A 27,074-nucleotide genomic window follows, 5' to 3' on the forward strand; every position below is an offset into this window, starting at 1 on the left:
TGCCTCCCTCAAGCCCCACGGCTCCTCTTCATCAAGGCTCTGATGGCCAAAGGTTCAGCCTGTCCCCAATTTTTGTCTGGGTCAGGCCAGAGGTAAAAAACACCTTGCCACCAGTGTCAGCAGACTACAAAGTTACAGTTCGCACTGCGTGGGTTAACGCCGAAAGTCAAGGCGGACAAATAAAATAAATCAACCCCTATGAAGGCAAGCCAGCGTACAGTCCGGGGCTGGAGTGGACAGTGAGAGAGAGACAGAGACAAAGGTCTTCCTTTGCCGTTGGTTCACCCTCCAATGGCCGCCGCGGCCAGTGCGCTGCCGCAGGCGCACCGCGCTGATCCGAAGGCAGGAATCAGGTGCTTCTCCTGGTCTCCCATGCGGGTGCAGGAGCCCAAGCACTTGGGCCATCCTCCACTGCACTCCCTGGCCACAGCAGAGAGCTGGCCTGGAAGAGGAGCAACCGGGACAGAATCCGGCGCCCCGACTGGGACTAGAACCCGGTGTGCCGGCGCCGCATGGTGGAGGATTAGCCTAGTGAGCCGCGGCGCCGGCCTCCCTCCACTTTCTAGACAGCTGGGTCAATCAGGTCCCTCCAGAGACACACACTCGGCCACCGGCCGCCCGGGGTCAGGCTGCAGATCTTGAACTTGCAACTACTCTGCACGAAGCAGCCTACTCAGAAAAGCCAGGCTGTCCTGCACCCCCTTTCTTGGGACCGGCTCCATCTTCTGTTCCAACCCGGGAGCTGCGGTCGCAGAACTAACGACACCTGTAGGCTTCTTAAGGACAGCACTTGGGCGGGCTGGACGAGGAGAGAGAAGATCCCACGGGGGACGCCGCTGGCGCTGGGGGCCATCCGGCTGGGGGCCGTCTAGCAATAGAAATAAAACCTTGCAACGTCAGTTCTTTGCATCGCTGGGCCAGGACGTTCCTGGGACGGGATGCTGTGCGCAGCGGTCTTCAGAGCGTGCGAGGAGAGACGTCGCAGAGGCGGCCTTCCGCAAACCAAGTCGTTTCGCTGGACAAGTGCTGAGGAACGCGTGGTGAGAAAATTAAAAATAAATGTGTTCGGTCCCGCCGCCGCCGGGATAAACAATGATAGTTATTTGGAAAACACGTGTCGGTGTGGTCACAGCCGTGCCCCGGAGGTAAGAGTCGAAGGGGCTCAAGGGGCATCCCGCGGACGCCGGACCAGGCTCATGTCACGCCTGCCGGGTGGCTGGTGCGGGGCCGGGCTGCAGGTGGCCTCCGCCGCTCCCTCCTCGCGGTAGGTCTCGGGCCGCCGCTCCGGGCCTGGGCCGTCCACCCAGCTGTCGCTGAGGGCGCCGCTGTCCGGGAATTTTATATTCGTGGTCACAAGCCGTGGTAACTTCCTCACGGCGGCCGCCCCGCGCGGTGACTGCGCTGCCGAAGAGAGCGAGCGCGCAAACGGGGACCCGGTCACGCGGACCGCGACCGACGGGGACCGCTGCGACAGCAACCGTTGGCCCAGGGAGACCGCTAACGGCCGCGCGCTAACGGCCGCGCGCCCTCCCTTCCCCGCCCCTCCCCGCTCTCCCGCTCGCTCCGCCCCCCACGCACGTGCGTCGGCGTCCGGGCGCGCGCCCTCAGCCGCCGCCGGACAGGCGGAAGAGGAGCCCAGCGGCGGGCGGGGCCGTCGCACAGTGGTGACGTTGTGCTACCGGCGCAGGCGGGTGACGCGGTGGGGCCGGGTTGTCTGTGTGTGGGGCTGAGGGGCCCCGGGGGCTGTGGGGGGCTCCCGGCGGGGGCGGCGGTGGGTCGGGAGGGCCTGGACATGGCGCTGAGGGGCCGCCCCGCGGGAAGATGAATAAGGGCTGGCTGGAGCTGGAGAGCGATCCGGGTGAGGAGGGGGCCGGGTGGGCCAGGGACTGGGGAGGCCGTATGGGCTTGGGATGCCCCTGCTTGACCACCCCCCGCGTCCCCTTGTCGCCCCACCCAGGCCTCTTCACCCTCCTGGTGGAAGATTTCGGTAAGCGCCTTCCCTGCCCTCCGGATGGCGGATCGAGGGGCTGTGGGGGCCCAGCTCTGTGCCCTCGCTCCAGGGCCTGGGGCTGCCCTTCCCGACCGCTTTCTCTTCCTGATCGCAGGTGTCAAAGGCGTGCAGGTGGAGGAGATCTATGACCTTCAGAGCAAATGCCAGGGGTGAGTGGCTGGGCGTCAGGGCCGCCCCTTGCGCCCAGAGGGCTGGGGAAGGGCCTGGGGAGTAGCGGGAATCACGAGGTGTAAGACCCCCATCAAGAAGCGTCTTCCTCCCTCCTCGGTGCCTGCCTTCTGATCCAGGTGATATTTCCGCCTGTCCCAGGTTTCTCTTGTGTTTCCCTTCGGGTAGTAACCCTGCCCCCAACCCTGGCCTTCAGCTGCCTTTTTTGGCCTCACAACAGGAAGCCCCTCGCAGTGGGAAGCCCCAGGTCACACGGTGCCTTTTGTGCCCACGTGTGCACTGGCTCTAATCCCCGAAGGTCACTCTTCATGGATTGGCTGCTGTGACAAGGCCCCTTCCACTCATGGCCTTGTCCTGGTGGAGCTGCGGAGTGCAGGCGCAGTGACTGGACCAACAAGTCTGCTTTTGTTCCCTGCGGAGCGAGGGGCTGCCGCCGGTGTTCCTTTACTTCCTTGGCATCACTGGGCCTCAGGCCTTGGGTCTACAAGTGATAACGAGTGTTTAATTTCCTCATCACACAGAGCTCTTCTGCTTTTACTCTGTGTCCTGGGCCGTCGCTTGCAGCTGCCCCTCTGTCCCCCAGAACCCTTGGCTTCCCGAGGAGACTGGGTAGGCTCTTGGAGCACTCCAGCCAGAACAGACGGTTGCCTCTGTCTGGCAGACTTCGGGGTTGTGAGGGCTCAGGGCAGCTCTGGACGCTTTGGGACAAAGCCAGGGGGCAGGTGGAATCGTGGCCAGGGCCCCCGAGTGATGACACAGTGCAGAGGAACGAAAAACAGGCTGCTGACGGCCTCCGCCCCGTGCCTCTCCAGCCCCGTGTATGGATTCATCTTCCTGTTCAAATGGATCGAAGAGCGCCGCTCCCGCCGCAAGGTGTCTACCTTGGTGGATGACACGTCTGTGATCGATGACGATATTGTGAATAACATGTTCTTTGCCCACCAGGTCTGCTGGGCTCTGTGCTGTCTGGAGTGGGAGGCTGCCGTTTTCTGTGCTTGGGAAGTGGAAGTGGGAGAAAGCAGGAGGAGGAGGTGGTGGTCACAGAAAGAACCGAGCTCTTAGTCATAAAAGGAGCGTCCTCAGAGAGGGGTCATGTCTGAACCCTCTTTCCAATGCCCCATACTCCTGGTGCTAATTAAATGAGCTAGTGTTGGAAGAAGGTGATGGGAACCGATGAGGGTTGTTGTCCAGATAGGACTGTCCTGATGAACATGGGCTTGTGGGAGCGTGGGGCTTGGCATGAGGGGTGCTGGGTGAGTGTGACCATTCTTGCTTTCACAGCTGATCCCCAACTCTTGTGCCACTCACGCCTTGCTGAGCGTGCTCCTTAACTGCAGCAATGTGGACCTAGGGCCCACCCTGAGTCGCATGAAGGATTTCACCAAGGGCTTCAGCCCTGAGGTAAGCCACAGTTCCTTAACCATGGCTCACAGCTGGCTGGGCAGACCCACCCCTCCCGGGCCGCTGGAGATACCACCACATGGTATTTGGCACTTCTAGGCCATTTCTTCAAGTTACAGTTCATGTCACATTTGATCCTTAGATTAATATAGGAGGTGGTTGGTTTTAGGACCATGTATCGGGAAGGGACTCGACCTAGGTCACAGCATTACTGCCTTCCGTGATGGGACTCTCCGTCAGGATGTGCGGCCCCCCAGTGTCCCTGGTCACTATGCAGGGCCAATGCAGGCCATCTCTTTGGGGCTCCAGAGCTCCATCTGCTCCCACTAGCCCTTCAGGACAATTTGTGCTTTTTCAGATTCCTAGAATGCCTCCAGCCTGCTGCCTGGAGCCTTGCCTGTTACCCAGAGGCCCACCCGAGTTCTGACGTAGCCTTATTTTCTTCTCTAGAGCAAAGGATATGCAATTGGCAATGCCCCGGAGTTGGCCAAGGCACACAATAGCCATGCCAGGTGTGTGGAAACTGTGGTAGCGGACGGTAGGGCGAGGGTGGAAAGGAGTGTCATTTTGGGAGCCCTGACTGTGTCTTCTTCAGGCCCGAGCCACGCCACCTCCCTGAGAAACAGAATGGCCTTAGTGCAGTGCGGACCATGGAGGCGTTCCACTTTGTCAGCTATGTGCCTATCACAGGCCGGCTTTTTGAGCTGGATGGACTAAAGGTCTACCCCATTGACCATGGTAGGTACCCTGAGTTGATGGCCTGTTGGGTTTCTCTGCTTACCTCCTGGGGATCTGGGGCTCAGGGCCATCTTGTTCTTGGGACCCACTGGTAGGAGGGGGTGGGCACTGAGAACATCTAACTCTGGCCAGGATTTCAATCTGCCCCACATTGCCTGACCAGCTTGGGACTCCCTGGCTCAACTCTCTTCTCTGTCTTCCTTCCCACCCCTGGCCTGCATAGAGTTAGAGTTTCCTACCTGCTGATTCCTTGTCTTGGTGTCCTTTAGGGCCCTGGGGAGAGGATGAGGAGTGGACAGACAAGGCCCGGCGGGTTATCATGGAGCGCATCGGCCTCGCCACTGCAGGGTAAGGGCCCCGTGTCTGCCCTGCCCTGCCCTCTGGAGCTGTGCGCCCTTTGGGAGGAACAGAGAGAAGCCAGGTGATCTGTAAATCCCAAGACCACATGATGAATTTGGCAAGGTCAGACTTAGATTTTAGGCTTCCAACTCCTTGCCCTATTTCCTGCCTGGGCTGTCTGTGGTCTGCCCCTGGATGGGTTGCAGAGGGATGGCCCAGGTGTGCTGGCTCATTTGCGCACAAGCCCCTCACACAGCTCTTTGGCAGGCACCAGCACAGGTGCCTGGTGTGAATGGCCAGCCACTGCCTGCCTATTAGGGTGGGGCCTGTACCTACAGGTGCAGGTGCGACCGCAGAGAGCCCTCCCTGTGGGGTTATCTGTCTCAAGCTGATGGCGCGGCCTAGGTGGGAGCTGCTCTCACAGCTGCGGCTGTGACTGCAGGGAGCCCTACCACGACATCCGCTTCAACCTGATGGCAGTGGTGCCCGACCGCAGGATCAAGTACGAGGCCAGGCTGCATGTGCTGAAGGTGAACCGTCAGACAGTACTGGAGGCCCTGCAGCAGGTGGGCGCCTCCCCTGCCCGGCCCAACCCTCCTGGCCTTTCCTCCCATTGTAGCACCTATCTCTGGTTTCCAGGTCATACACGCTGCTGATCTGGGCTTCAGCTAACCATTCCTTTGGTCCCTTTGTGGGGAAGCCGGGACTTCGAGTTGGGAGGGAGAATTGTGTCTAAAAGAAGGTTTTGACCTGGCTGTTATGTTTCCTGTGAGTTGAGCGTACGGGTCAGAGCCAAGGCCACTGTGCTGGCCCTCAGCCCTTCACTGTCCTCTGAGCCTTCAATTCTGTTTTCAGCTGATTAGAGTTACACAGCCAGAGCTGATCCAGACCCATAAGTCTCAAGAGTCACAGCTGCCTGAGGAGTCCAAGCCATCCAGCGGCAAGTCCCCTGTGGGGCTGGAGGCAAGCAGGGCTTCAGCGGCCCCTGATGGCACCCACACAGGTACTGGGGGTACCTCTCATGAACCTCAGAGCCACTTGGGTGGCTTGAGCTGAGGGGCGGCCTGAACAGAGCGAGCCTTTCCGTCGAGGTCCTTGGGCGGTGTAGAGGCTGCTCCGGAAGACAAGCCAGTGGCTGCAGCTCTGCCGCTCTGAGCACAGTTTAAAGCAAGCACCTGAGGTGGCTGCATTACCCAGCCCTGAGCCCTTCTCTGTCCTGTCCAACCGCTTGCTTTGCTCCAGGGCCTTTTCCTTTCTGTCCGCCTCTTTTTCTCCCTCCCTTTTTTTCCCAGTCTTGCTGTGGGACCATGACTTAGAGCTGGCGTAGCAGCTCCTTGGGGAAGGAAAGGGAGGAGCACTATGTCACAGGACCGGGAGCCTGGGCTTTTCTTGAGGATCCCAATGAGTCCTGCCTGTGCCTCTCGTCCTATTGCAGATGGTGTGGAGGACGTGGCTGGTTCATGCCCACAGGCCCTGGCCCACAGCCCTCCCGGCAAACCCAAGCTGGTGGTGAAGCCTCCAGGGAGCAGCCTCAACGGGGTCCCCCCCACCCCCGCCCCCATTGTGCAGCGGCTGCCGGCCTTTCTAGACAATCACAACTATGCCAAGTCCCCCATGCAGGTGAGCCGGGGGCACCTAGGCAGGAGTCCTCTGGAATGCTTTTGAGAGACCACACAGGCAGTCTCCCTGTGTGGTTGCTGGGTGCCCCCCTCCCACCTGGGTTGCCACACTCCTCTGAGGCTCAGAGGCCCCCCTAATGGCAGGGACTTAGGGAGCCAGGGAGTGCTCCAGTTACAGGGCCTGCTCTTCAGTGTGGTTACACGGGTTGGGTCCTGCTGGCGAGCTAAAGGCACGTGTCAGGGGCCCTGTGGTGTAGTAGGGCAAGCAGCCTCCCAGAAACCAAGGGGGTGGGGAGTGCTCTGCGGCACCTGCCAGGGCCCAGCAGACTCATTCTGGAGAGCCATGCGGCTTTCTCCCGCTGTGAGTGCTGCGCCCAGCCAGGGCTCAGCAGTTCTGCTCCTGCCTGACCGCCCTGGTGTCTACCCCAGGAGGAGGAAGACCTGGCAGCAGGTGTGGGCCGCAGCCGAGTTCCAGTCCGCCCACCCCATCAGTACTCAGATGACGAGGATGACTATGAGGATGATGAGGAGGACGAGGTGCAGAACACCAACTCTGCCATCAGGTCAGGCCCAGTTCTGTAAGAGCAGCAGGCTCTGGGTATCTTGGTCCTGCCCGAGTGTTCCATCCCGTGTCCTAGAATGCCTGTCAGCAGATAACACTGAGCAGCTGGAGGGCATAGGACCCGGGGAGGCTGGCCCCTCATCCTCAGGAAGTGTTTGGTGGGCTTAGAGGAAGGCTGCACACCTAAGCACACCTCACCTAACCTGCGTCTCCGAGGTTATCCTGTTGGAGGTGGTCTTGCAGCTGGCCCTCAGAAGGACTGGGTGGGACAGGGATGGAAGAGGTGTTGGGGGTAGCGAGGCAGCTTTGCTGGAAGACACAGCGTTGGCAGAAGGCCAGAAGTGAGGCCACTGGAACAGAGGAGATGTCTCTTGAGGATACCAGGCATGGGATGGCTAGGTCAGGCTGCTTGGATCAAGTGCCAGGAGCTTCAGGGCCACCCGGAGGCCAGGATGGGTTCACGCCGTTCTAGGCATTGCTGGTGTGGTTACCTGACCTCTTTTGGCTCGCCTCTTCTTGGGCCCCACAGATACAAGCGGAAAGGGCCAGGGAAGCCTGGGCCACTGAGTGGTTCTGCGGACGGGCAGCTGTCAGTGCTGCAGCCCAACACTATCAACGTCTTGGCCGAGAAGCTTAAAGAGTCCCAGAAAGACCTCTCGGTTCCTCTGTCCATCAAGACCAGCAGTGGGGCTGGGAGTCCAGCTGTAGCGGTGCCTGCGCACTCTCAGCCCTCCCCGACCCCCAGCAACGAGAGCACGGACACAGCCTCCGAGATCGGGAGTGCTTTCAACTCGCCCCTGCGCTCCCCCATCCGCTCGGCCAACCCAACGCGGCCCTCCAGCCCTGTCACCTCCCATATCTCCAAGGTGCTTTTTGGAGAGGATGACAGCCTGCTGCGGGTGGACTGCATACGCTACAACCGCGCTGTCCGGGATCTGGGCCCTGTCATCAGCACAGGCCTGCTGCACCTGGCTGATGACGGGGTGCTGAGTCCCCTGGCGCTGACAGGTGGGCCTTACCTTGGCTCACTGCCCCTTCGGTGCACCCAGGAGGGAGGGGCCCAATGGCCGCAGAGTGTGCTGCACTCAGATGGGTCTTCTTGTGCCTTCTCTTCCTAGAGAGTGGGAAGGGTTCCTCGCCCTCTGTCAGACCAAGTCAAGGAAGCCAGGGCTCCAGCAGCCCAGAGGAGAAGGAGGTGGTAGAAACCACAGACAGCAGAGAGAAGACTGGGCTGGCTAGGCCCGGTGAGCCCTTGAGTGGGGAGAAGTACTCACCCAAGGTGAGTCCCTGTCGCTTCCCCTTCCAGTCCTGGCAGAGGGAAGGGCTTGGGCAACTGCTCTCTGGGTGCTTGCTTGGAAGGCTGGTGGCTGGAACCAGGTGCCAAGCAGCCTTGCCAGGGTAGGTGGTGGTAGGGGCCTTAGTAGGCGCCATGGACTCTAGCTGTTCACCATGCCTCTGGCCGCCTCTTGGGACTGGGGAGCTGCTCCTGGCCACACCCTCAGAGGGGCAATGCTGGGCTTTGGCAGGAGCTGCTGGCACTGCTCAAGTGTGTGGAGGCTGAGATTGCCAACTATGAGGCCTGCCTCAAGGAAGAGGTAGAGAAGAGGAAGAAGTTCAAGGTAGGGAATCTGCAGTGCCCTGGTCCTGTGCCCCATGCTGAGATCAGCTGGTGGCACCCTCACCTTTTCCCCTCTCTCCAGATTGATGACCAGAGAAGGACCCACAACTACGATGAGTTCATCTGCACCTTCATCTCCATGCTGGCTCAGGAAGGTGAGAGACTCATTGTTCATTTTATTTTTTTTTTAAGATTTATTTATTTACCTGAAAGGTAGAGTTATGCAGAGGCAGAGAGAGAATGATCTTCTATCCGCTGGTTCACACCCCAGATGGCCGCAACAGCTGGAGCTGGGTTGATCCGGAGACAGGAGCTGCTGGGTCTCCCACACAGGTGCAGGGCCCCAAGGACCTGGGCCATCCTGTATTGCTTTCCCAGGCCACAGCAGAGAGCTGGATTGGAAGTGCAGCAGCCGGGACTCAAACCAGCGCCCACATGGGATGCCGGCACTGCAGGCAGTGGCTTTACCTGCTACGCCACAGCGCCAGCCCCAACTGCTCATTTAGATTGGCAGCCTCTGCTGAGGGCCATGTCCCTCAGGTCCCCCTCCTTCAGGTCTGCCCTCAGCAGACTGGGACACAGGGAGGCCTGTGACATACTCGACTCCCAGCCTGAGGCTGTGTCTGGTGGAGCACATTACTGCTGGGTAACCAGCCATCTGCTCAAGGGTCTTTGCCCCTGCAGGCATGCTGGCCAACCTGGTGGAGCAGAACATCTCGGTGCGGCGGCGCCAAGGGGTCAGCATTGGCCGGCTCCACAAGCAGCGGAAGCCTGACCGCCGGAAACGCTCTCGCCCGTACAAGGCCAAGCGCCAGTGAGGACTGCTGGCCGTGACTACAGCCCGCTCTTGCCGTGCGGCCCTCCCCGGGGCCCCTCCCTGCCCACTCCCCCTCGTCCCAGTATTACCAAATAGTTCCAGTCCAAGAGCTCGAGCCCTGGGAACGGGAGCCAGGCCATATCACACCCTGGGGCCTGGCAGAGGCAGGCCAGCCCTGTCGTGCTCAGGAAGCAGCAGCTGGAGATGGGGCCCAGCAGGGTGCTGCGCTCCCTCCACAGCCGGCTGTGGAGCAGTAGGACCCAGCCCTTCTGCCTGGACAGCAGAATATATATTTTACTTATGGAAGACGTCTATTTTTCTGGGCTCCAACTCATCTTGCCACCATGTTGACAGAGCTGGCTTTCTGACTCTTGCTTTCTCTCCCAGCAGCCGTCGTCCTGGTGGGCCCAGGCCCTTGCATCACATCAGGGTCATAACTGCAGAGCCTGGGAAGGCACCGAGCCCTTTGTTCAGGCCGCAGCCGCCAGCTTGTCCCTGTCGTGAGGAAACCAGGCTCACCATCCCTTCCTCTTGGGAGAGCCAAAGTTGGACCTGGCTGCTGGGCTGGCTTGGGAGGTGGGATGAGCACAGGTGGGATGAGCAGCTGCTGGGATCCCATGGCCCGAGCAGTCTGGTGGTCTAACGTGTCCTAGCTCTAGTCTAGCTGGGCTTGTCGAGACTGTCCTCCAAAGCAAGGCTCTGGGGCTCTTTGCCTTCAGTGTTGTGGGCCTGGCTGTGGGCCTGCCTGGGGCTCAGGAGCCTCTGCCCAGCCCCTCAGTATTACCATGTCTCCCTCCTCTTAGAGATGGCAGAGCCAGGGCTGCTTACAGGAAGCGGACGCCACTTGGCTCTCCCTGCTACGCCAGCTTCCACAGCCTCTGCAAGGCACTCAGGGTGGGGGGCAGCAGGATCAAGACATCCAGTTTGAAGTTCCTGTGTTCCCAGAGGGTCTGATGCCAAGTGGCAGTGGGGTTAGCCCTGGCTGCAGCTCAGGCCCCAACCTGGCCCCATGGCCTCTGCCAGATGGCTTTCTGAAGGTCATTCAAGCAGGCCCTTTATCTGTACATAGTGACTGGGGGACCAGCAGGTATGACCACTGCCTCTGTCTGGGCTGAGCATGGCCTGACCCCTTGGCCCCTATAAATACTGGATCAATGAATGAATAAACTCCTGAGAAATGAACCTTCCCGTGGTTGCTGCGGCTGGGCGGGAGTGAGGGGGTCTACCAGGACCTCTTGGGCCAAGGGGCCCTGTGAACAGAGGTGAGAAGTGTGGGTTCCTGGGGCATCCCGCCTTCCGAACCAGAGATCCTTGAGACCTTAGGCCTGGGAATCAGGGCCCAAGCTGAAAAGGAGTTTGAGGTGGGCGTAGACAGGGTGTACTTTGTGGGGACACATCTGGTGGCTTCACACCTTGGAGAGGTGCTTGCTGCCTGGTGTTCCCTGGAGGGGCACCGGGACCTGGGATGGTGCACGCCTCTTTCCTTGTTGCACTGGGACGGGCACAGCAGGCCCGGGCTACTGTCTCTGCTTTCCAGCCCCTGGCTGCGTTCTCTGCTGAGGCCGCCACCACCTCTCCCCGCTACCCCGGCAGCGAGTCTCACAGAGGGGCCCTGCGCACACAGCTGAGGCACAACTGGACTTCGGAAAACCCAACTTTAATGGCTCCAGCCCTCCTGTCTGGGCCTAGTAGTCCAGGGCACAGATGAGGGCCACGCCACGCTTTATCCAGTGCCGCTGGGGCCGATCAGTGGGGATCTCCACGGCAATGACATAGTTGGTGGAGTGGCCTGTGGTTGAGAGTGTTCCTGGAACAGGTAAGAAGGGGAGAGGGTCATGCCGGGCCCTCTCTACCCGAGGAAGCAGAGGGCAGGGATGGGGGTGGCGAGTTTGGCAGACAGTTGGGAACAGGGATGTGTTTCTGGCCCAAGCAGCAGCCTGCACGGCAAGTGGGTCAAGGCCAAGGCTCAGATCTGCCTGGGGTTATTGTAGAAGGAATGGAAGATGGGAAAGGGGGCCCTGCTCTGGGCCTCAGTTATGCCTTTGCCCCAAGGTAGAGCTGCTGAGGGAGGCACACAGGTGGTACACGCAGCCCTCGGCATTAGCTAACCTGCTTGCTGCTGGTCTGGCTCTGTTCTGTCCCAAACCTCTGCCAGCCTTCCTGTTCAGCTAACCTGCATTAGTCTGGCTTCCTGGGGCCCCACTTGGGAGTGCAGGCTGTCTGCCCTAGGCCCCTTACCAGCACGTGTCAGTGTTTTGTAGATGGGACACAGGTAGAAGTCCTGGCCCTGGGCCTTGCGGTTGGGTGTAGGCACAAGCCAGATAACAGCCATCTCTGTGTACAGCTCCTTGGGCCTGGACTCGGCCAGCTGGAAGGCCACTGGGTCCCAGCGGGCACCTTCCAGGAACAGTCCGTGGATGTAGCATCCCACTTCCGGCCTTTCCTTGAGCTCTGATGGTGACTGGGGCATTACCTATGGAGGACACGTGGACATGCACACATACACTGACACCCAGAATCTTCTTCCAAGAGCTGTTACCTGCCCACCTGCCCTTTACCCAGCACTGTAGCTGGTGGTCTGTGTCTGCCCTGCCCCTGGGGATTTCCCTAGGGGCATGGTCAGAGTTCCCTGACTACCAGCCAGCTGTGGCCTCTGTATCTCTCCTGCCTGGGCTGTCCTCCAGCCTGTCACCTGACCTGGCCCTGGTTGTGCCCAGACCTTGAATGAGAAGGAGATGGTATCGATGGAGATGATGGACTTGCGGGCAAAGTTCTGCAGAGTGCCTGTCAGGAAAGCCTGGGGGAAGAAGAAGCCACTGATCCAGAAGACAGCTGGGATGCCACCCTGGATCCAGGCCTGCAGGAAGTCCAGGCGCCGCAGCAGGTCCATGACCCAAGAGGACAGCGGCTTGAGCGATGGGTAGGCCTTAGCATTCCAGAGCTCAGGTACGGTGTTGTTGTACAGGCTGGCAGCCATCAGCTCCAGCTGTGAGGACATCACCACCAGCCCCTTGAGCGCCTTGAGCAGGTCCCGCAGTGTTTGTATGATCACCTGCAGCAGCCTGTTGTACCTAGAGACAGTGGCAAGGAAGCAGGCAGACAGCTGGGTTGTATGGCAGTCAGGGCCAGAGGTGGAAAAAATGGTGGCACGTTATAGAGGCTGAGAGCACAGAGCTGGGCCAAGCAGCCTGGGTACAAATGCCACTCCGGCCTTTGCCAGTTGTTGACTTTAGGTCACATAACCCTTTTGGGGCCTCTGTTTATTCATCTACAAAATGGAAATAATACAAATGAAGTTGAGTTAGGATGGATGGATGTGTAGCATTTGCCACGGCAGCTGGCTCTTCCCTCCAGCCCAGTGGCCGCTGGCTGGGGTATGGCCATGGGATTACCTGATGACCTCTTGCACTAGCACCGTGTTCATTGACTCTTCATACAGCACTGGGTACTTGGCCGTCACCTGCTGCATGTTGACAGGTTCGGGCACTCGGAGAAGAATACCCTGGGCTGTGTTCTGTACTATCTGCAGAGGCAAAGGTCACTGGGGGTCAGGACAGGCCCTTCCCCCCCAACCCCTGCAGGATTTCACCTGGGGAGAGGCAGGATGGTCCTGCCCAGCCCTCAGCTCCTCCTCCTGTCACCACCCACCTCATCCCGGCCCTGGCCGCCCACAGAGGACGACTTGGGTTGCAGCTGGATGATGGCGCCAAGCAGGGCGAATGTCTCATTCTGGGCGAAAGTGATGTTGGCGTTATCGTGCAGGCCAAAGATCTCAGGCATGTCATTGAGCGGGAGGCTCTTGATGTAGGACAGGTAGCCCTAGGAGGCAGGAGGGTCAGAACTGAAGCCCCTGCCTTGCTCTAGAGTCACCCTCCTATTGAGCACATCCCACCTGCCACAGTTCCCACTGTCACCTCTGGCTGTAGCCCTTGTGCATTTCCCTGTGGTTCTTGGGACTCTGGCCTCTGAGGCCCTGTGTTGTGGCCCTTGCTTCCCTCCCAGCCCCCTTGTCACTGCCATCCAGCTCCCTGCTCTCCCTGTGTGGTCCGGGTTGGGCTACCACCTTGGAGGAGCTACTCCAGCCAGCACTGAGAGATACACTTGGCCCGTGCTCCAGGACACAGGGCCTGACCAGCCTCTCTCACTTGCGAGAGCCTCTGGAGGGCAAGGGCCACGTGTCCTGCCAGCCTGCCCACAGCCCTGCGGGCGGGCTCACGTTGAGGTCGTAGGTTGGCTGGATCTGGTGGTAGATGCCTGAGGCACTGTAGCTGTGCTCAGGGGAGAGCACCACAGGGCTGTAGAAGTCCTCCAGGATGTTCATGACACAGCGGCGGTCCCAGTCGTCCGTGACGCGGCCCCCATAGTTGATCTCCCCTGCTGTGTACTTGAGGACCTGCAGGGTGGGCAGGTTAGGCTCCCTCAGCGCCCAGGCCCCGGCCCCCAGTCTGCCCCCAGCCCACCTTGTAGGGGATGTCATCGTATTCGTCCAGGAACATCTTGAGCTGGCTGATGCAGATGCGCAGGTCTCCATCCGTGAACTCATAGGGGATGTTGAAGCCCAGGGGCCCGAACTTCCGGCGCTCCAGCATGTTCCCGTGGAACAGGCACAGAGACAGCAGCAGGGACTTGAACTCGGTCACCTGTGGGTGTAGGGGAGCCAGGAAGGTGAGGGGTGAGGACAGGGGACAGGTAGCGCAATCAGGCACCAAGCGTGCTTCACCTTGTGACAGGAGTTGAAGAAGTCGTCGCTGAGGCTGCTATAGGACTTCATCAGGTTGGCCTTGACCCCACGTGGCGGCTCGATGGTCATCTTGGAGCTGTTCTGCAGGATGGACACTGGGAACCTGCTGCTGGGCAGGCTGGTGAGCCACAGGCGGAAATCCCGGTGCACCTGGCAGCCGCAGCTCCCCGTGAGCATCAGCCCCCAGGTCTGGGGTCCATCCCAGCACCAGCCTCCCTCCTCCCTTGGACCCCTGGGCCTAGCCTCGGCGGGCCAGGCAAGGCCACGTGGATGACTGGGTAAACAGATGGACGCTGTGCTTGCTGGGGGCCTGGGAAAATCCTATCACCACCTGCGCCACTAACTGGGGTCTGGGCAGTGCGTGGCACATACATCAGTGTCTGCCCAGACTGGGCTGAGGGCCTTCTGGAATGACCACACTTGGCCTTCTGTGGAGCCCCTTCAGCAAAGGAGCCCTGGTGGGCCTGCGACAGGCAGGGGGTGCACCTTGTCGGGGTTGATGTGCTCGATGAGGCGCTCCAGGGTCGGCATCCAGCTCGGTGCCAGGTGGCAGTTCTGGAAGAAGACCCACTTGCCCCTCTCTATGGAACTGCGCATCATGGTTTCCGCCTGAGGGCCCTGGGGGACAGCAGCACTGAGCACCTTGGGACTGGCTGCCCTCTGCTCCCTCCCTCCCTTGCCTGCTCCTTACCTGGCCCTGGCCCAGGGAGATGGCAGACAGCTTCTTGGAGAACTTCATCTCTTCGGCAAACTTGTAGAGGTCAGCAGCAGGGTCAGTGCCGGGCGACAGCACAAAGATGAGGGGTGTGGTAGAGTTGGAGTCTTTGAATACTGCCGACAGGTTGGCAGTCTGCAAGGACAGGGAGGGACATGGAGACCACCTGGGGCCTAGGGGGGGATGGGGACAAGGGCAAGGCAGGAGCAGAGGGGGAGTGGGGCTTCCTGGTAGAGCCTGGAAGCTCCCAGGGGCCTTTGGGGAGCACGCAGGAGACCAGCCTGGTGAGGGCTGCATGGTCATCTACCTGGGTGCAGCCAGGCCCCCAGGCCCAGGGTGGGGATTAGCTCAGGGTACAGCACTTGCCTGGGGCTCGATGAAGCGTGGCTCCAGGTTGGTGGCTACAAAGTCCTGCATGGCATTGGTGACCTTGTCCCTACGCAGACAGCGGAGGACCAGCAGCTTCTGGAACTGGTCCAGGTTCCGGTCCCAGATGCCAGGCAAGGGCTCCCTGCAGCAGTGCCCACAGCTCCCTGAGAACTGGCCTGTGGGACGCTACTGGCCCCAGGGGTTCTGCCAGCTGGACAGCAAGGTGGGGGTCTAGGGTACAGGCTAGGGGCCCGGAGGAGCTGCCTGGGGTCTCATCCCCTCAACACGCCCATCCTGCCAATCTCTGGGACCCAGCTCACCGGTGGGGCTCGAGGCTATCGAAGAGGACCCGGAATTCTGAGAGGTGCCTCACAAAGTCGGAGGAGAAGGAAGAGAAGGCAGGCAGGTTCGAGAGCACCAGGATGTCTCGCCAGGCCCGGTCTGACAGCCAGTCCGGCGCGGGGTTCTGAGTCGTCATCTGGGTGGAGCCCCCGGACAGGAGATAGTGCCACTCGTGCTGGCAGGGGACAGAGGGAGGCTGGGAACCAGGTCCTGTGGCCAGCTCCTTCCTACTCCGGGCACCCCACCCAGAAATGAGCTCCTGACTCCCCTCACACAGAAATCAGTGGCTGTTGGGGGTGGCAATGAAACAGGTGTGGGTTAGGACCCCCACCCTGCCTCTCCCTGGGCATGAGCCCTTATAGCAGAGGACTGGACCTCTCCCAGCCTCAGTCTCCTTGTGTGCAAAGCAGGAAGGCGAACAGCTCCCCGCAGCTTCCCAGCACTGGCCACAGATGGCAACTGCAGCCGGGGAGTCTCTCTCGCTGTCTTGGCAGGGCGCGTCTTCATGGCAGCCTGAGCTCCCAGCCAGACAGGTGAGGGAGGCTCAGGATGGTCTGTCCCTTGGGGTGGGCTCTGTGCTCAACAGCACACCTGCGGCTCCAGCAAAACCAGGCCTTCTGGCTGTTCGAAACCAAGGAACTGGTTGCCACGGGCCTCTGCCCCCCGCCCATCTTCTCAGCCCCACCCCCGCACCTGGTCGATCTTGCCCTCGTTCATCATGATGCGGACACAAAGCAGGAAGGCGAACATCAGCTTGTGCTTCTCAAAGAGGCTGCGGCAGACGTTGCTGTAGAGGTTGTAGGTCAGGTAGCGGTTGATGTTGGCGATGCGCTTCTTCAGGTTGTCTGCAGGGCCACGGGAGTGGAAGGAGGACCCCTGGGGCCCGGCCCAGCTGGTCTCCCCAGCAGCCATGGGAGCAGCCTGGGCGTCCCCTGGGGCAGTTGGTGCCCCCCATAAAGGGCCCCAAGGAGGGCACTGAGCACTGAGTGGGCTTTATTAGGAACCGTAAGCCTGGCACGAGAGGACATGCCAGTGACATGGGTGCACCCCGCCATGGAAATGTGGGTGGGGTCCGGCTACCTGCCCTCTCTGAGTTGGAAATGCCGGACAGGAAGATGTTGAGGAACCACTCGAGGGAGTACTGGTACATGGGGTCCACGTTGGCCAGGTCAGACACACAGAAGAAGAGGATCTGGGTTCGGACGGCCACGGGTATGTACTCCATGCGTGTGAGGTCGATGTTCTTCTCCGTCTGCTCCGCAATCCTGACCTTGGCCTGGTGGTGCGGGGCGCGGGGGTCAGGCTCAGGTAGGCTGGCCGAGAGCAGAAGGCAGAGGTGGGCGGCCCTAGGCCTGGGACAGGTGGCCGACCTGGATCTCGGCAGCCTTCGTCTTGGAAGCCTCCAGCACTTTGATGAGCTCCACGTCGTCCACGGGGTTGCCTTTGGAGGAGCTCAGCCGGTACAGGATCTGGTCCTCGATGTCCTTCAGCTCCTGCCGCATCTTGGCGTTACTGACAATCAGCTGGTTCTTGGCCTCCTCCAGGTCAGGTCGCTCCTCAGCCACTACCTGCCCCAGCAGCTGATCCTCCAGGCCACTGCCAGGAATAGGGGACACTGTGTTCCCAATACCCGGAAGACCGGCCTTGATTCTACCCACCTAGTGACCTGGGCTCATGGGGCTCCAAGAGCCAGCACCCCTGCCTGCCTCAGGCCACAAGGCTAGTGTGGGGCTTCTCTGAGACCATGGATGGCAGCCTGGAGCCCCTCAGGGAACATGTGATCCTCCAGGAAGCTCCTCCCCCCAAGCAAGAGTGGCTATGAGTGACCAGTAGGGAGGGGCCTCATGGGCATTTAGACTCCAGGTGTGTGGAGAGGCTCACAGCAACATCAGAGGCCTGGGGCAGGCATTTGGCATGGCAGTTACGTCAGCACTTAGGAGAACCATGTTCCACAGTGGAGGGCCTGGAGTTGAGTCGCCTCTGTGCTTCCAATCCAGCTAATGTGCACCTTGGGAGGCAGCAGATGATGGCTCAAGTACTAGAGTCCCTGCCACCCACATGGAAAACCCCAGTGGAGTTCCTGGCTGCTGGTTTTGGCCTGGCCCAGCCCTGTTTCTGTGAGCATCTGGGGCTTGAACCACCAAGGGGAAGATCTCTGTCTCCCTGCCTTTCAAATAAGTAACAGTTACATTTTAAAGAAGAAATGGGGGCCTTGGTATAGAGTGGGCCTGTGGGGCGTGAGCTCTTTCTGGGTGACTTGGGCTCATGACAACCGGGTAGAGAGCAGGGCTTATATGCTGGGAGCTACAGTGTGCCTGGCTCAGGGCTCAGGGCCAGCTCTGCAGGTGAGCACACCAGGGCCCTTCACCGGGCTAAGCTGGAACAGATGGGTGCCTGGAAGAGGTGGGGCTGGTGCTGGCCAGGGCGGTGGAGGGACCCTGACCAGCAATCAGGTTAAGTTGGGGTGGGGGTTCTTAAGCAGGAATGGTGGCAGGTGAGGCTGGTAGACAGGTGGGATACCAGAGTGCCCGGGAGGAAGCTGGTGTGACATCTGTGGTGGGGGCGGGGTGGGGGGGGTGGGCCGAGATGGAACCAGTGAGTCCCAGCCTGGGGGCTGGCGGCAGCAGAGCTCAGGCTTGGGGTCCCCACGGCGGGAGCTGACCTGGGTGACAGGGTGAAGTTGATGATGGTGAGTTTGGTGGAGATCTCAGGTGTGTAGTGTGGGTTGGGCAGCTTGGTGGTGATGTACATCCTGAAGTCCTCATGGTAGGGGATCACCATGTCTCCCAGCTTCAGCACTGTGTTCCCCTGCTGCTTGTAGGTCTGCAGGGGGTGGGACAGGCAGGAACTTCACCTCTCTGCACCAGGCCTGCAGGTTCACCTGCCCCGCCCCCGGCCCACCAGCCCACCTGTTTGAGCAGCACGGGCTCCAGGGCCGGGTCCAGCTCCTCGCCCACATTTTCCAGCAGACATGGCTTGCCAAAGCGGATGGCATTCTCCATGCTACGCAGGAAGTCGCGGTCACTCATCTTGAACACGTCCAGCCCGCTGTCCTTCTCCTGCGGAGGAAGGGGCCAGGGTAGGGGTGCTGCTGGGGCCAAGAGGCAGCCCAGGGCTCCACTGCCTCCGCCTGCACCTGTAAGCCTGCTGCCGGCAGATGGGCTCACCATGTTCTTTATCCATTTGTTGGCCTGGCCCTGAGGGTCAATGAAGTGGGTCCAACGCTGGGAAAACTGGTTGATGACCCCGTTCTCCACTGACAGTATGTCGTTGGGGAGGCCAGCGATCTATAGGAGGACAGGCACTGGACTGGGTCACCTGGGCCATCAGCTACTGCCAGCCTCGAACTTCAGCTGTGGTTTTCCCTCTCCGTATGGCACCCTCTTGGAGGTGGGGGGCAGGTGATCACACAGGTAGCCCCAGGACCCTCTACCTCACTCCTGCCCCTGGGCTGGCTCCTGACACCCTCCTTCACTGGGCCTTGCTGTCCTGGTGCCTACTGAGTCCTCGCTCAGAGACCATCTTCCCAGAGCCCACGCCCCATGGGCCTCCCGCCCTTGTGCACACTCAGCCCTATCCTGCAGTCTCCTTGTTCTCTCCCTTTACCAACTCTCCCTGCCCTGCCCTTCAGTGTCCAGTTCAGATATGACTTTTTCTTTTCTTTTTTTTTTTTAAGATTTATTTATTTGAAAATCAAGGTTACAGAGAGGGAAGGAGGGGTGGGAGAGAGAGCGAAAGAAATCTTCCATCTGCTGGCTCACTCCTCACATGGCCGCAATGGCCAGGGCTGAGCCAGGCTGAAGCCAGGAGCTTCATCTGGGTCTTCTGTGTGGGTTTGAGGGGCCCAAACACTTGGGCCATTTTCCACTGCTTTTCCCAGGTCATTAGCAGGGAGCCGAATCGGAAACGGAGCAGCCAGGACATGAAACAGCGCCCATGTGGTTGCTGGTGTTGCGGGTGGTGGCTTAGCCTGCTGCATCACAACACTGGCCCTCAGATGTGACTTTGTTTTCATGTTTATTTATTTTAATGTTATTTGGAACACAGAGTCTCTTTCTCTCTCACTCAAACACACACACAGCACGTGAGAGATCTGTCCACTGGTTTACTCCCCAAATGCCTACAAGAGCCAGGGCTGGCCAAGCCGGAGCCTGGAACTCCCACATGAGTGTCAGGAGCCAGAGCACTTGAACTATCAGAGGTGAGATTCCAACCAGCCCTTCCAATATGGGATGTGCGAGTCCCAAGCAGTGGCCCAACTTCTGTACCACAACATTGACCCCAATCATGACTTCCTCTAGGAAATCTTTGTTAACACTCATACTGGACGCTGCTCCCCCACTGTACCCCCACCCCCTTAAAAGTACCCCTTGGGCTGACACAGGTAAAGCCACCACCTGCAACACTGGCATCCCATATGGGTGCTGATTCGAGTCCCAGCTGCTCCACTTCTGATCCAGCTCCCTGCTAATGGCCTGGAAAAGCAGCAGAAGATGGTCCAAGTCCTTGGGGCCCTGCTACCCATGTAGGAGACCTGGATGAAGCTCCTGGCTCCTGGGTTCAACCTGGCTCAGCCCTGATCATTGTGGCCATTTGGGGAGTGAACCAGTGGGTGGAAGATTCTCTCATTCATTCTCTCTCTCTCTCTCTCCCTTTCCCTTTCCCCTTCCCTTTCCCTTTCCCTTTCCCTCTCTCCCTCCCTACCTCCTCTGACTTTCAAATAAATAAATCTCTAAAAATCAAATAAAGAAAGAAAAGTAGCCCTTTCACTAGCATCTGTGCCACTTGCAGCCCATCTTTTCCCTCCTTCTCTTCCCCATCATCCCCTTGCTGGGCCTGGGAGCCCTCAGGGGATATGTCTCTGAGCTCAGCCCCAGGAGGGAGGGTGGAAGGGAGGTAGGAGGCTCCTGGCCCAGCCTGGTCACTCCTGCCTCCGGGGTGGGCACCTGCCACGAGCGGATCTTCACTGGGTTCCCCAGCGTCCCGATCAGCGTGGGCTCTGTGGTGTGTGGAACCTGGTGGATCGTGAGCTGCTTGACCCACTGGTCGTAGAGCACTGTGCGGTACTGACCCTGGGGAAGACGCCAAACTCAGAACCACCCCACCTCCAGACACACCCCAGGGCTTGGTGGTCACACAGAGGTCAGAGCCGGGATGTGGAGCATGCTGCCTGCATGGGAGTCCCGCTTTGGGGGATCCCATCTGTGAAACAGGGGCAACGCCATCACCAGCCACCACAAGGAGAGCTGTGAGGATCAAATCAGATACACGGCACAATGCTGAGCCCTCGTGTTACTCCGCCAGGCGGGCTTGCTGCCACGTCCCCAGGGCCCCGCATGGGTCATGTTGAGCCACCCTCTTCTCCCACCCTGGAGCCGAGGTGAGGGCCAGGGCTGGGGGGTCCTCACCGTGAAGGGGCCTAGGTAGGCCACAAAGCCAGCAGCCACCAGCACGTCGCCGAAGATGTTGCTTAGCGTGTGCTCCAGGTTCTCCACCGTCTCCTGCCAGCGTACCTTCTCGTCTGACAGCCCGTTGATGAGCTGCAGGGGTGGCCTAGTGGGGTGGGTGCTGCCGGGGAGGGAGTGCGGCCAGCTGCCCCCCACCAAGGACCTGCCCACCTTCCTGGAGTGGGGCGCGCACCTTGTCGGCCCGGCTCAGCCTCTGCTCGCACTGCTCGCACTTGAGCTCCAGTTCCTCCTTCTTGGCGATGCATTCTTGGTACTTGGCCTGTATCAGGGCGATGCCGTCCTCCACCTCGCGCAGGCGCTGCTTGGCCTCCTCCAGGATCTTCTGTGTTACCTCCAGGTCGTCCTGCGCCTCCCGCAGGGCTTGCTGCGGGCACAGGGTGCAGGGCCAGCTCGCCGAGTACTCCGGGGGAGGGGAGCCCGTCCCCGCCAGCTCTGCTCGGCCCTCACCCGCTTGGGCTCCACAGCCTTGGCCACGAAGTGGTACTTGTGCATGGCGCGCACCCACTGGCAGATGGACGTGCAGGCCTTGGACACCTTGGCGATGGCGGCCGGCTGGAAGTCTTCGTTGTCGATATACGGCTGGATGGCTCTGATCACTGCCTCACCAATGTTGTCCTGGGGTGGGAACCACGGGCCTCAGTGCTTCCCAAGGGGACAGAGTGGGGAGCCTCCGAGGGAACCCTGATGCTGCTTCTGTGCCCCAGGCCCGATGCAGGCTGCAAGAGTGCCCTCCTTAGGGAGCAAACACAGCCCAGAAAGGCTGACCAGAACAGGACCTTTTGTGTCCCTAGAATAACAGACAAATGGTGAGTGAGTTCTTCCTTGGACAAAGTTTCAAGATAGAATAACACACAGGCCTCGTTTTAAACTCATTTAAAGACAATGGCTGATGGAGTCGGTGCTGTGGCATAGCAGGTAAAACTGCAGCCTGCAGTGCCGGCATCCCATATGGGTGCTGCTCCAAATCCTGGCTGCTCCACTTACGATCCAGCTCTCTACTATGGCCTGGGAAAGGAGAAGATGGCCTGAGCCCTTGGGCCCCTGCACCAGCGTGGGAGACCAGGAAGAAGCTCTAGGCTCCTGGCTTCAGAGTGGTACAGCTCCAGCCATTGCGGCCATCTGGGGAGTGAACCTATGAATGGAAGCCCTCTCTTTCTCTCTCTGCCTCTATAACTCCGTCTTTCAAATACATACGTACATACGATAGCTGCCTCCTGAGAGCAGCGCCGTTAGCAGGTGTAGAGATGAGATGAAGCCAAAGGAGGGGGGGTTAAGGCTGAGCCAATGGGGAAGGCCTTGGCCAAGGCCACAGGGAGTGAAGAGAACCCCTGGGCCCCAGGGTCCCCAGCAGTGGTGCTGTTGCTGCTGGGGGGGAGGGAGGCAGAGCGGTCCTCTGCAGCCTCCCTGCCTGGCTGTGTCCTGTCCTCACCGCTGGAAGCCAGGCGCACTCACCTTGTCAAACTTGAAGAGACTCTCGAGGAAGCGGCCGGGGTCCTGCAGCAGCCCCTTGCCTGGCTCCCAGTAGTCATCCACCTTGGAGCCTGGCCTGTCTCCTGGCACCTTCTTGGGCTTGATGCCCTTCATGATGCACACAGCTTCAATGACCAGCTTCACGCCCAGCGGGGGCCGCTGCATGGCGCGCACCTGTGGGCCGAGCGTTGGGCGGGGTGAGGAAGAGGGAAGCCTGTGACCGACGGGAACCTCCAGGCAGGCACACCACCAGGCAGCCTGGCCCCCACCAGCCAAGCCCCTCCTGCTCCAAGCACACTTATGGCTACTGCTCCTGCCTGGGCCTGTGGGCTCCTACGAGAGGGCGGGACAGGCAGCTGGGCTCCAGCCCTTGCTCTACCCTCACCTCTTGGCACGCGGCCCCCAGAGGGTGCAGAGAGGGGATCAGGGCCCAGGAGGACACCAGGGAGGGACACAGGAGGGAGCGCCAGGACTCGCCCAGCTGCCCACCTCAGTCACATCGCTCTTGTTGAGGTTGCGCAGGCTGGCCAGGGCCATGTCCAGAGCTGGCAGCGCCTCTTCCAGATCCTTTTGGGCATCGTCGGCAATAGCTTGTGCCTTTGCAGCCTTCTCCTTGGCCTTGATCTCTTCTGCCTGCACTGAATTCCGGGTCTCCTCGGCGATGGCTGTATCCACCTGGGGACACAAGACAGGAGAAGCCCGCTGGCAGCTGGTGGGAGGGGATGGGTGCTCCCTCCTCTGCCTCCTCCTCTCTGCATCCCGCAGGGAGAGGTGTCATCCCTGCACACGGGGGCAGGCCTCAGGGAGGAGGCCCCGGAGCACCCCAACCTTGATCTGCTCCATGGTGAGCATGGTGTCCCTGGCAGCCTCCTCCAGCATGGGGCGCATAACCTCCAGCTCCTCCTGCATCTTGGCCACGTCTTCGGAAGTGCGCAGGAGCTGGGGGTTGGGGCACAGAGAGGAAACCTGTGTGGCCTGAGAGAGACTATGGCCAGCAGCTTCAGCAGCCCCGGAGCTGCCTGACGGCCTCTCTCAGAAGAGGGTCGGCATCTGAGAATCTGTGGGGTACTCTGCTCTGGCCGTGCCCCTGGCTGGCTGCAGGGAGAAAGGCAGCCATTCACATATGCCGTTAGCTGCAGCGTGAAGGGCCATGTGGCAGAGCCATAGGCCTCACCTTGTCAAGGCCACTCTTCATGCGGTTTTTGGCCGTTTTCAGTTCCAGTTTCTTCTGTCCAATGAGGATGGAGAAAATATTGAGCAGCTCCAGGTAGCTCTTAGGGGTCACGTAGTTGTGGCGCGCCAGCTCCGCCAGGTACTCGACACACTTCTTGGCCACCGACTGGTGGATATACACGCAGACCTGGATCTGTATGTGGGGAGACCGCTGCCGCTGGCTGTGTGCTCCGTGCACACAGGCTGTGAGCTCCCACAGAGCTACCGCAGCCTGAGCCTGAGCCAGGAGTCTCCTGCCTCACACCCATTCCTCCTACGATTCCCACAACCTGCAGGTCAAGGACACCTATCATGCAAACAGGAGTGAAAAACCCAAGGTTGGGAGAAGGCGAGGGGCTGTTCAAGTTCACAGAGCTGGCTGTAAGGGTGGACCCAGGCATGTTTTGGCCCCGTGTCGTCGCAGCCCACACAAGCTGCCTCTCTCCCAGGGCTCTGGTGCCCATCTGGAGGCTGGGCCCAAGGGGAGGGAGGGCCCAAAGCATCAGCATGGCTGGGCAGGGAAATGTCAGGTTCAGCCTAGCTCTTGGCCCCCAGGCAACCACCCCTCTCTCAGGCTGGACTAGACCAGACCAATCTACCCACCCCAGCCTGTGTTCAGGGTGTTCTTTGAAGAAAGCTTCCCTGAAGCCTTTGAGAAAAATAGTAACCATGCAGCTGTGTGCCCCCATCCTGTTACCATGACCATCAGTGGCACCCCACTCTACAGATGAGAAAACTGAGGCTAAGAGAGCTATAGCTGTCTGACCAAAGCCTGACAGTGAGTAGTGGGCCTGGAATGCTCACCCAGGCCATGATGACCGCAAGCCTATGCCCCAAACCAAACAGTTCTTCCCAAGAACCTGCTCCTTACCACGACACCTACCAAGCCTCCCACTATTTTATAGGAAGCTTCCAGCTCTGGGATCTCATTCAGGAACATGGTGGCCACAGACTCCAGGGCCTCTGTCGGCCACTCATTAAACCAGTCGATGGTACAGCAGTTGACGAGGGAGGGAAACTGCCGCAGGCGAGCTCGGAAGACCTCTCCTATGGGGCTAGGGGTCCACGGATCCAAGTGAGGTCAGGCGTAGGAACCCAAGCCCCAGAGCCCTTTCCCCCAGCCCTGTGGCCCAGGAGCTGAGATCTTCACAGCACAGCAGCACTGCGGCCGGGCCTGGGCCCAAGCACCCCGGGTTCCAGCACCCGCAGGCGGCCGGGCGCAGGCGCCTGTACCTCATGCACAGCACCATGTGGATGTTGCTGCGCACGCGCCTGGTGTAGGCAGCCATGAGGTTGGCCTTGGTGGGCTGCAGCCCTTGCTCCTGGATGTAGGGCCGCATGGCGTTGAGGATCTGGTCCTGCTCGTCCATGGCGTACAGGTTGGGGATGTCACCCGAGTTGAGTATGTTGTTGATGTCCTCCAGGAAGGACTCGTTCTTGATCTGGGGGGTGGGGGGTGGGAAATGGACCAGGGAGACAGAGCTGAGCCTCTCTGCTGGCCGCTGGGCTCCACGCTCTCACTGGGTCTCCACAATAGCTCCACTTTGCATATGATGCCGCTGAGGCTCGCCCAGGTGACCTCACAAGCACGACCCTGGGCTGTGGTGGTGGGGCCCGGTTTACTCAAGGGAGGAGACCACAGCCACCGGCAGAGACGGGTCCTCGCCCATCTCAGGTTGCTGGGGCTCTGCTACCCAGCTTAGCAGCTTCCTGTGGGGGCCCTGGGCTGGCGTGGGCCTGGGCCCCAACACCAGCCACCAGCCAGGCTTCAGTGCTGTGCTGTTTGTCCTGTGGCTCCACAGCAAGGAAACCTCAAGCCTGGGAGCTCCAGAAAGAGCAGCCCCCAGGAGGGGAACCCTGGCTCCCCAGCACGTGGGGCACAGATCCTTGAGACAGCAGGTAGGGCGCCATGGTACTGGGGCTTTATTTAGTCTCGGGGCATGATCTACACCCCCCCACACACACTTAGCTCTTGAGAGGTGGGTCTGGCTTTCTGCTCCCAACCCAGCCCCCATCTGAATGCTACCTGGTCCTGGCGTTCTCTCCTGAGATCTGCCCCAACTGACAGCGAGCTGGGCATGCATGAGCCTGAGCACGAGCCAGGGTGCCCCCGCCACGAGCCCCACCCGGCGCCGAGGTGCTGGCACCTGGGTGTCTGCGAACAGGAAGGTGACGGGCAGGTTCTGCAGGCCGGCCTTCAGCAGGGCCTTCTTGACGTCATCGCGCCACTCGCTCAGGCCGTAGTTCTTGGACAGCTCAATCTGAAAGCACTCGTACTCGGCCCTGGAGGTGGCAGTTTGGGGTCCGGCACTGAGGGCTGTGGCGGGGGCCCGCCCCTCCCCCATCCAGCTGGAGTGCCACTCCCATCCCAGGCCCTGAAGCTGCTCTCTCCCCTCTAGCCCTTTGCCGGAGTTGTTCCCTTAGCCTGCAGTATCCTCCCTTCCCACCCTCCCAGTGCGGATTCTGAGGGCAGCCCCCCCGCCCCCCCACCAACACCTCCCTTCAGAAGGTCCCTGGGGTGCTTCCAGCTACACCCTTCTCCCCACAGCACCACAGGGCACCGCTGCCACCTCTCCCTGGAGCCTGGATCCTGTCTCCAGCCCTTCCAGAAGCCCACACGGGCTGGCTAGGTCTGCTCAGGGCTACCCCAGGCTCCCGCCACTACGGAAAACAAGGATTGGACGTACCATCTGCCCCAGCCACCCCGCTGCCCACCACGCCTGGGGCCCTCACATGTGCGAGGCAAGCCGTGTGAGGGAGCTGCGGCCGCTGCCACCTACGCCCAGCAGGAGCGCGTTGCCTAGTGCCTGGCGCAGCGTGCGGCTGATGCGGCAGATGTGGCTCATGGCGTCCATGAAGAGGACCAGCTTCAGCTTGGCCGTGTTGATCTGGTTGTAGTCCTCCATGTACTCCTTGATCACCTGCATCATCTGCGGCCGGGGCGGGCACCGGAGGGCCAGGTCTCCCCTGCTCTAGGGTCCCCTGCACATGCCCCCCACCCTGCTCTCCTCTCTGTCCTGACCGAGAAACAGGGCACTTTAGCCACTCTGCGACTGGCCAGCTGCATGTCTCCCCTGGAGGCCTAGACCTGACCCGGGGCCTTCAACAGTTCCAGGTGCGGACAAACACACTTGGGTTGTTGCTGAAAGCACTGAAAGCCCACCCAGGTGGCTACACACATGGCAGTCAGCGCTGCTCCCGGCCACAGCCCGCAAACCCTCATATAAACTCCACCGGCCACCCCAGGGGACCACCTCGTCTCACTCTGCCAGGGGGAAGCCGGAGTGCCCTCTGCGCCTAAGTTCCCCTGATCCATGATGTGAGCTCATCACCGATGCGTCCTGCTTTGGAACCACCCAGGACTGGTTTGTGGCCCCTGCTGCCCTCTGGGCCCCATCCTGGTTTGCAGAGCGAGTCTCTGCAGGATTGAGGTTCACTCTCATTGCCAAGGAGCTGTACCCACTCAACAATGGGAGGGACAGGG

The 27,074-nt window shown here is 60.3% G+C and overlaps 3 protein-coding genes across 18 annotated transcripts in view; 1 reads left to right on the forward strand and 2 right to left on the reverse strand.

Annotated features, from left to right (window-relative positions):
• The window catches only part of PHF7 (PHD finger protein 7), a 29,992-nt gene extending 28,441 nt beyond the window's left edge, over positions 1-1,551 (reverse strand). For 7 of the 13 annotated variants that reach the window (XR_007921904.2, XR_007921903.2, XM_070050749.1 and 4 more), the window contains exon 1: positions 767-1,551. The gene's annotated coding sequence lies outside the window, so the exon portion shown is untranslated. Of the gene's footprint in view, positions 1-218 lie in introns of all 13 variants that reach the window. The other 6 variants (XM_070050750.1, XM_002713239.4, XM_051852345.2 and 3 more) reach the window with 6 other exon arrangements.
• Positions 1,552-1,677: 126 nt separating this feature from the next.
• BAP1 (BRCA1 associated deubiquitinase 1) lies at positions 1,678-10,456 on the forward strand. Of its 2 annotated transcripts, XM_008260762.4 has the most exons (17): positions 1,678-1,858; positions 1,958-1,987; positions 2,106-2,160; positions 2,992-3,124; positions 3,461-3,580; positions 4,031-4,092; positions 4,176-4,318; positions 4,588-4,666; positions 5,100-5,223; positions 5,513-5,660; positions 6,093-6,277; positions 6,706-6,839; positions 7,368-7,846; positions 7,957-8,117; positions 8,365-8,457; positions 8,539-8,611; positions 9,141-10,456. In XM_008260762.4, exons 1-17 carry the CDS (start codon positions 1,822-1,824, stop codon positions 9,272-9,274), a joined length of 2,190 nt encoding a protein of 729 aa, XP_008258984.1. In that variant the 5' UTR covers positions 1,678-1,821; the 3' UTR covers positions 9,275-10,456. The 2 variants fall into 2 exon arrangements, with proteins under 2 accessions (XP_008258984.1, XP_069906849.1); XM_070050748.1 differs by lacking the exon at positions 2,992-3,124 and having other exon boundaries at positions 1,681-1,858.
• The window catches only part of DNAH1 (dynein axonemal heavy chain 1), a 77,333-nt gene continuing 60,280 nt past the window's right edge, over positions 10,022-27,074 (reverse strand). For 2 of the 3 annotated variants that reach the window (XM_051852351.2, XM_051852348.2), the window contains 30 exons: positions 26,324-26,520; positions 25,738-25,873; positions 24,824-25,032; positions 24,462-24,645; positions 23,553-23,744; positions 23,207-23,317; positions 22,868-23,053; positions 22,361-22,552; positions 21,356-21,523; positions 21,081-21,272; positions 20,849-20,980; positions 20,387-20,512; positions 18,608-18,727; positions 18,350-18,499; positions 18,103-18,263; positions 16,811-17,036; positions 16,521-16,716; positions 16,134-16,285; positions 15,419-15,615; positions 15,096-15,240; positions 14,706-14,864; positions 14,501-14,632; positions 13,994-14,164; positions 13,734-13,913; positions 13,490-13,666; positions 12,922-13,092; positions 12,666-12,796; positions 11,993-12,344; positions 11,512-11,746; positions 10,022-11,080 (listed from right to left, as the gene is read on the reverse strand). In XM_051852351.2, the coding sequence (XP_051708311.2) occupies positions 10,959-11,080; positions 11,512-11,746; positions 11,993-12,344; positions 12,666-12,796; positions 12,922-13,092; positions 13,490-13,666; positions 13,734-13,913; positions 13,994-14,164; positions 14,501-14,632; positions 14,706-14,864; positions 15,096-15,240; positions 15,419-15,615; positions 16,134-16,285; positions 16,521-16,716; positions 16,811-17,036; positions 18,103-18,263; positions 18,350-18,499; positions 18,608-18,727; positions 20,387-20,512; positions 20,849-20,980; positions 21,081-21,272; positions 21,356-21,523; positions 22,361-22,552; positions 22,868-23,053; positions 23,207-23,317; positions 23,553-23,744; positions 24,462-24,645; positions 24,824-25,032; positions 25,738-25,873; positions 26,324-26,520 (5,202 nt within the window). In that variant the 3' untranslated portion in view covers positions 10,022-10,958. The remainder of the gene's footprint in view (positions 11,081-11,511; positions 11,747-11,992; positions 12,345-12,665; positions 12,797-12,921; positions 13,093-13,489; positions 13,667-13,733; positions 13,914-13,993; positions 14,165-14,500; positions 14,633-14,705; positions 14,865-15,095; positions 15,241-15,418; positions 15,616-16,133; positions 16,286-16,520; positions 16,717-16,810; positions 17,037-18,102; positions 18,264-18,349; positions 18,500-18,607; positions 18,728-20,386; positions 20,513-20,848; positions 20,981-21,080; positions 21,273-21,355; positions 21,524-22,360; positions 22,553-22,867; positions 23,054-23,206; positions 23,318-23,552; positions 23,745-24,461; positions 24,646-24,823; positions 25,033-25,737; positions 25,874-26,323; positions 26,521-27,074) is intronic. The other variant, XM_051852349.2, reaches the window with a different exon arrangement.

Source organism: Oryctolagus cuniculus, chromosome 10 (genome assembly GCF_964237555.1).
Source record: "Oryctolagus cuniculus chromosome 10, mOryCun1.1, whole genome shotgun sequence".
Classification (NCBI taxonomy): Eukaryota; Metazoa; Chordata; class Mammalia; order Lagomorpha; family Leporidae; genus Oryctolagus; species Oryctolagus cuniculus.

Excerpts from the sequence above, each read along its gene's own strand:
- BAP1 (XM_008260762.4), top strand. The coding sequence starts at position 1,822 with ATGAATAAGGGCTGGCTGGAGCTGGAGAGCGATCCGG. Across the intron at positions 1,988-2,105 it reads CCTCCTGGTGGAAGATTTCG|GTGTCAAAGGCGTGCAGGTG; the intron begins GTAAGCGCCTTC and ends TCCTGATCGCAG. Across the intron at positions 8,118-8,364 it reads GGGAGAAGTACTCACCCAAG|GAGCTGCTGGCACTGCTCAA; the intron begins GTGAGTCCCTGT and ends GGGCTTTGGCAG.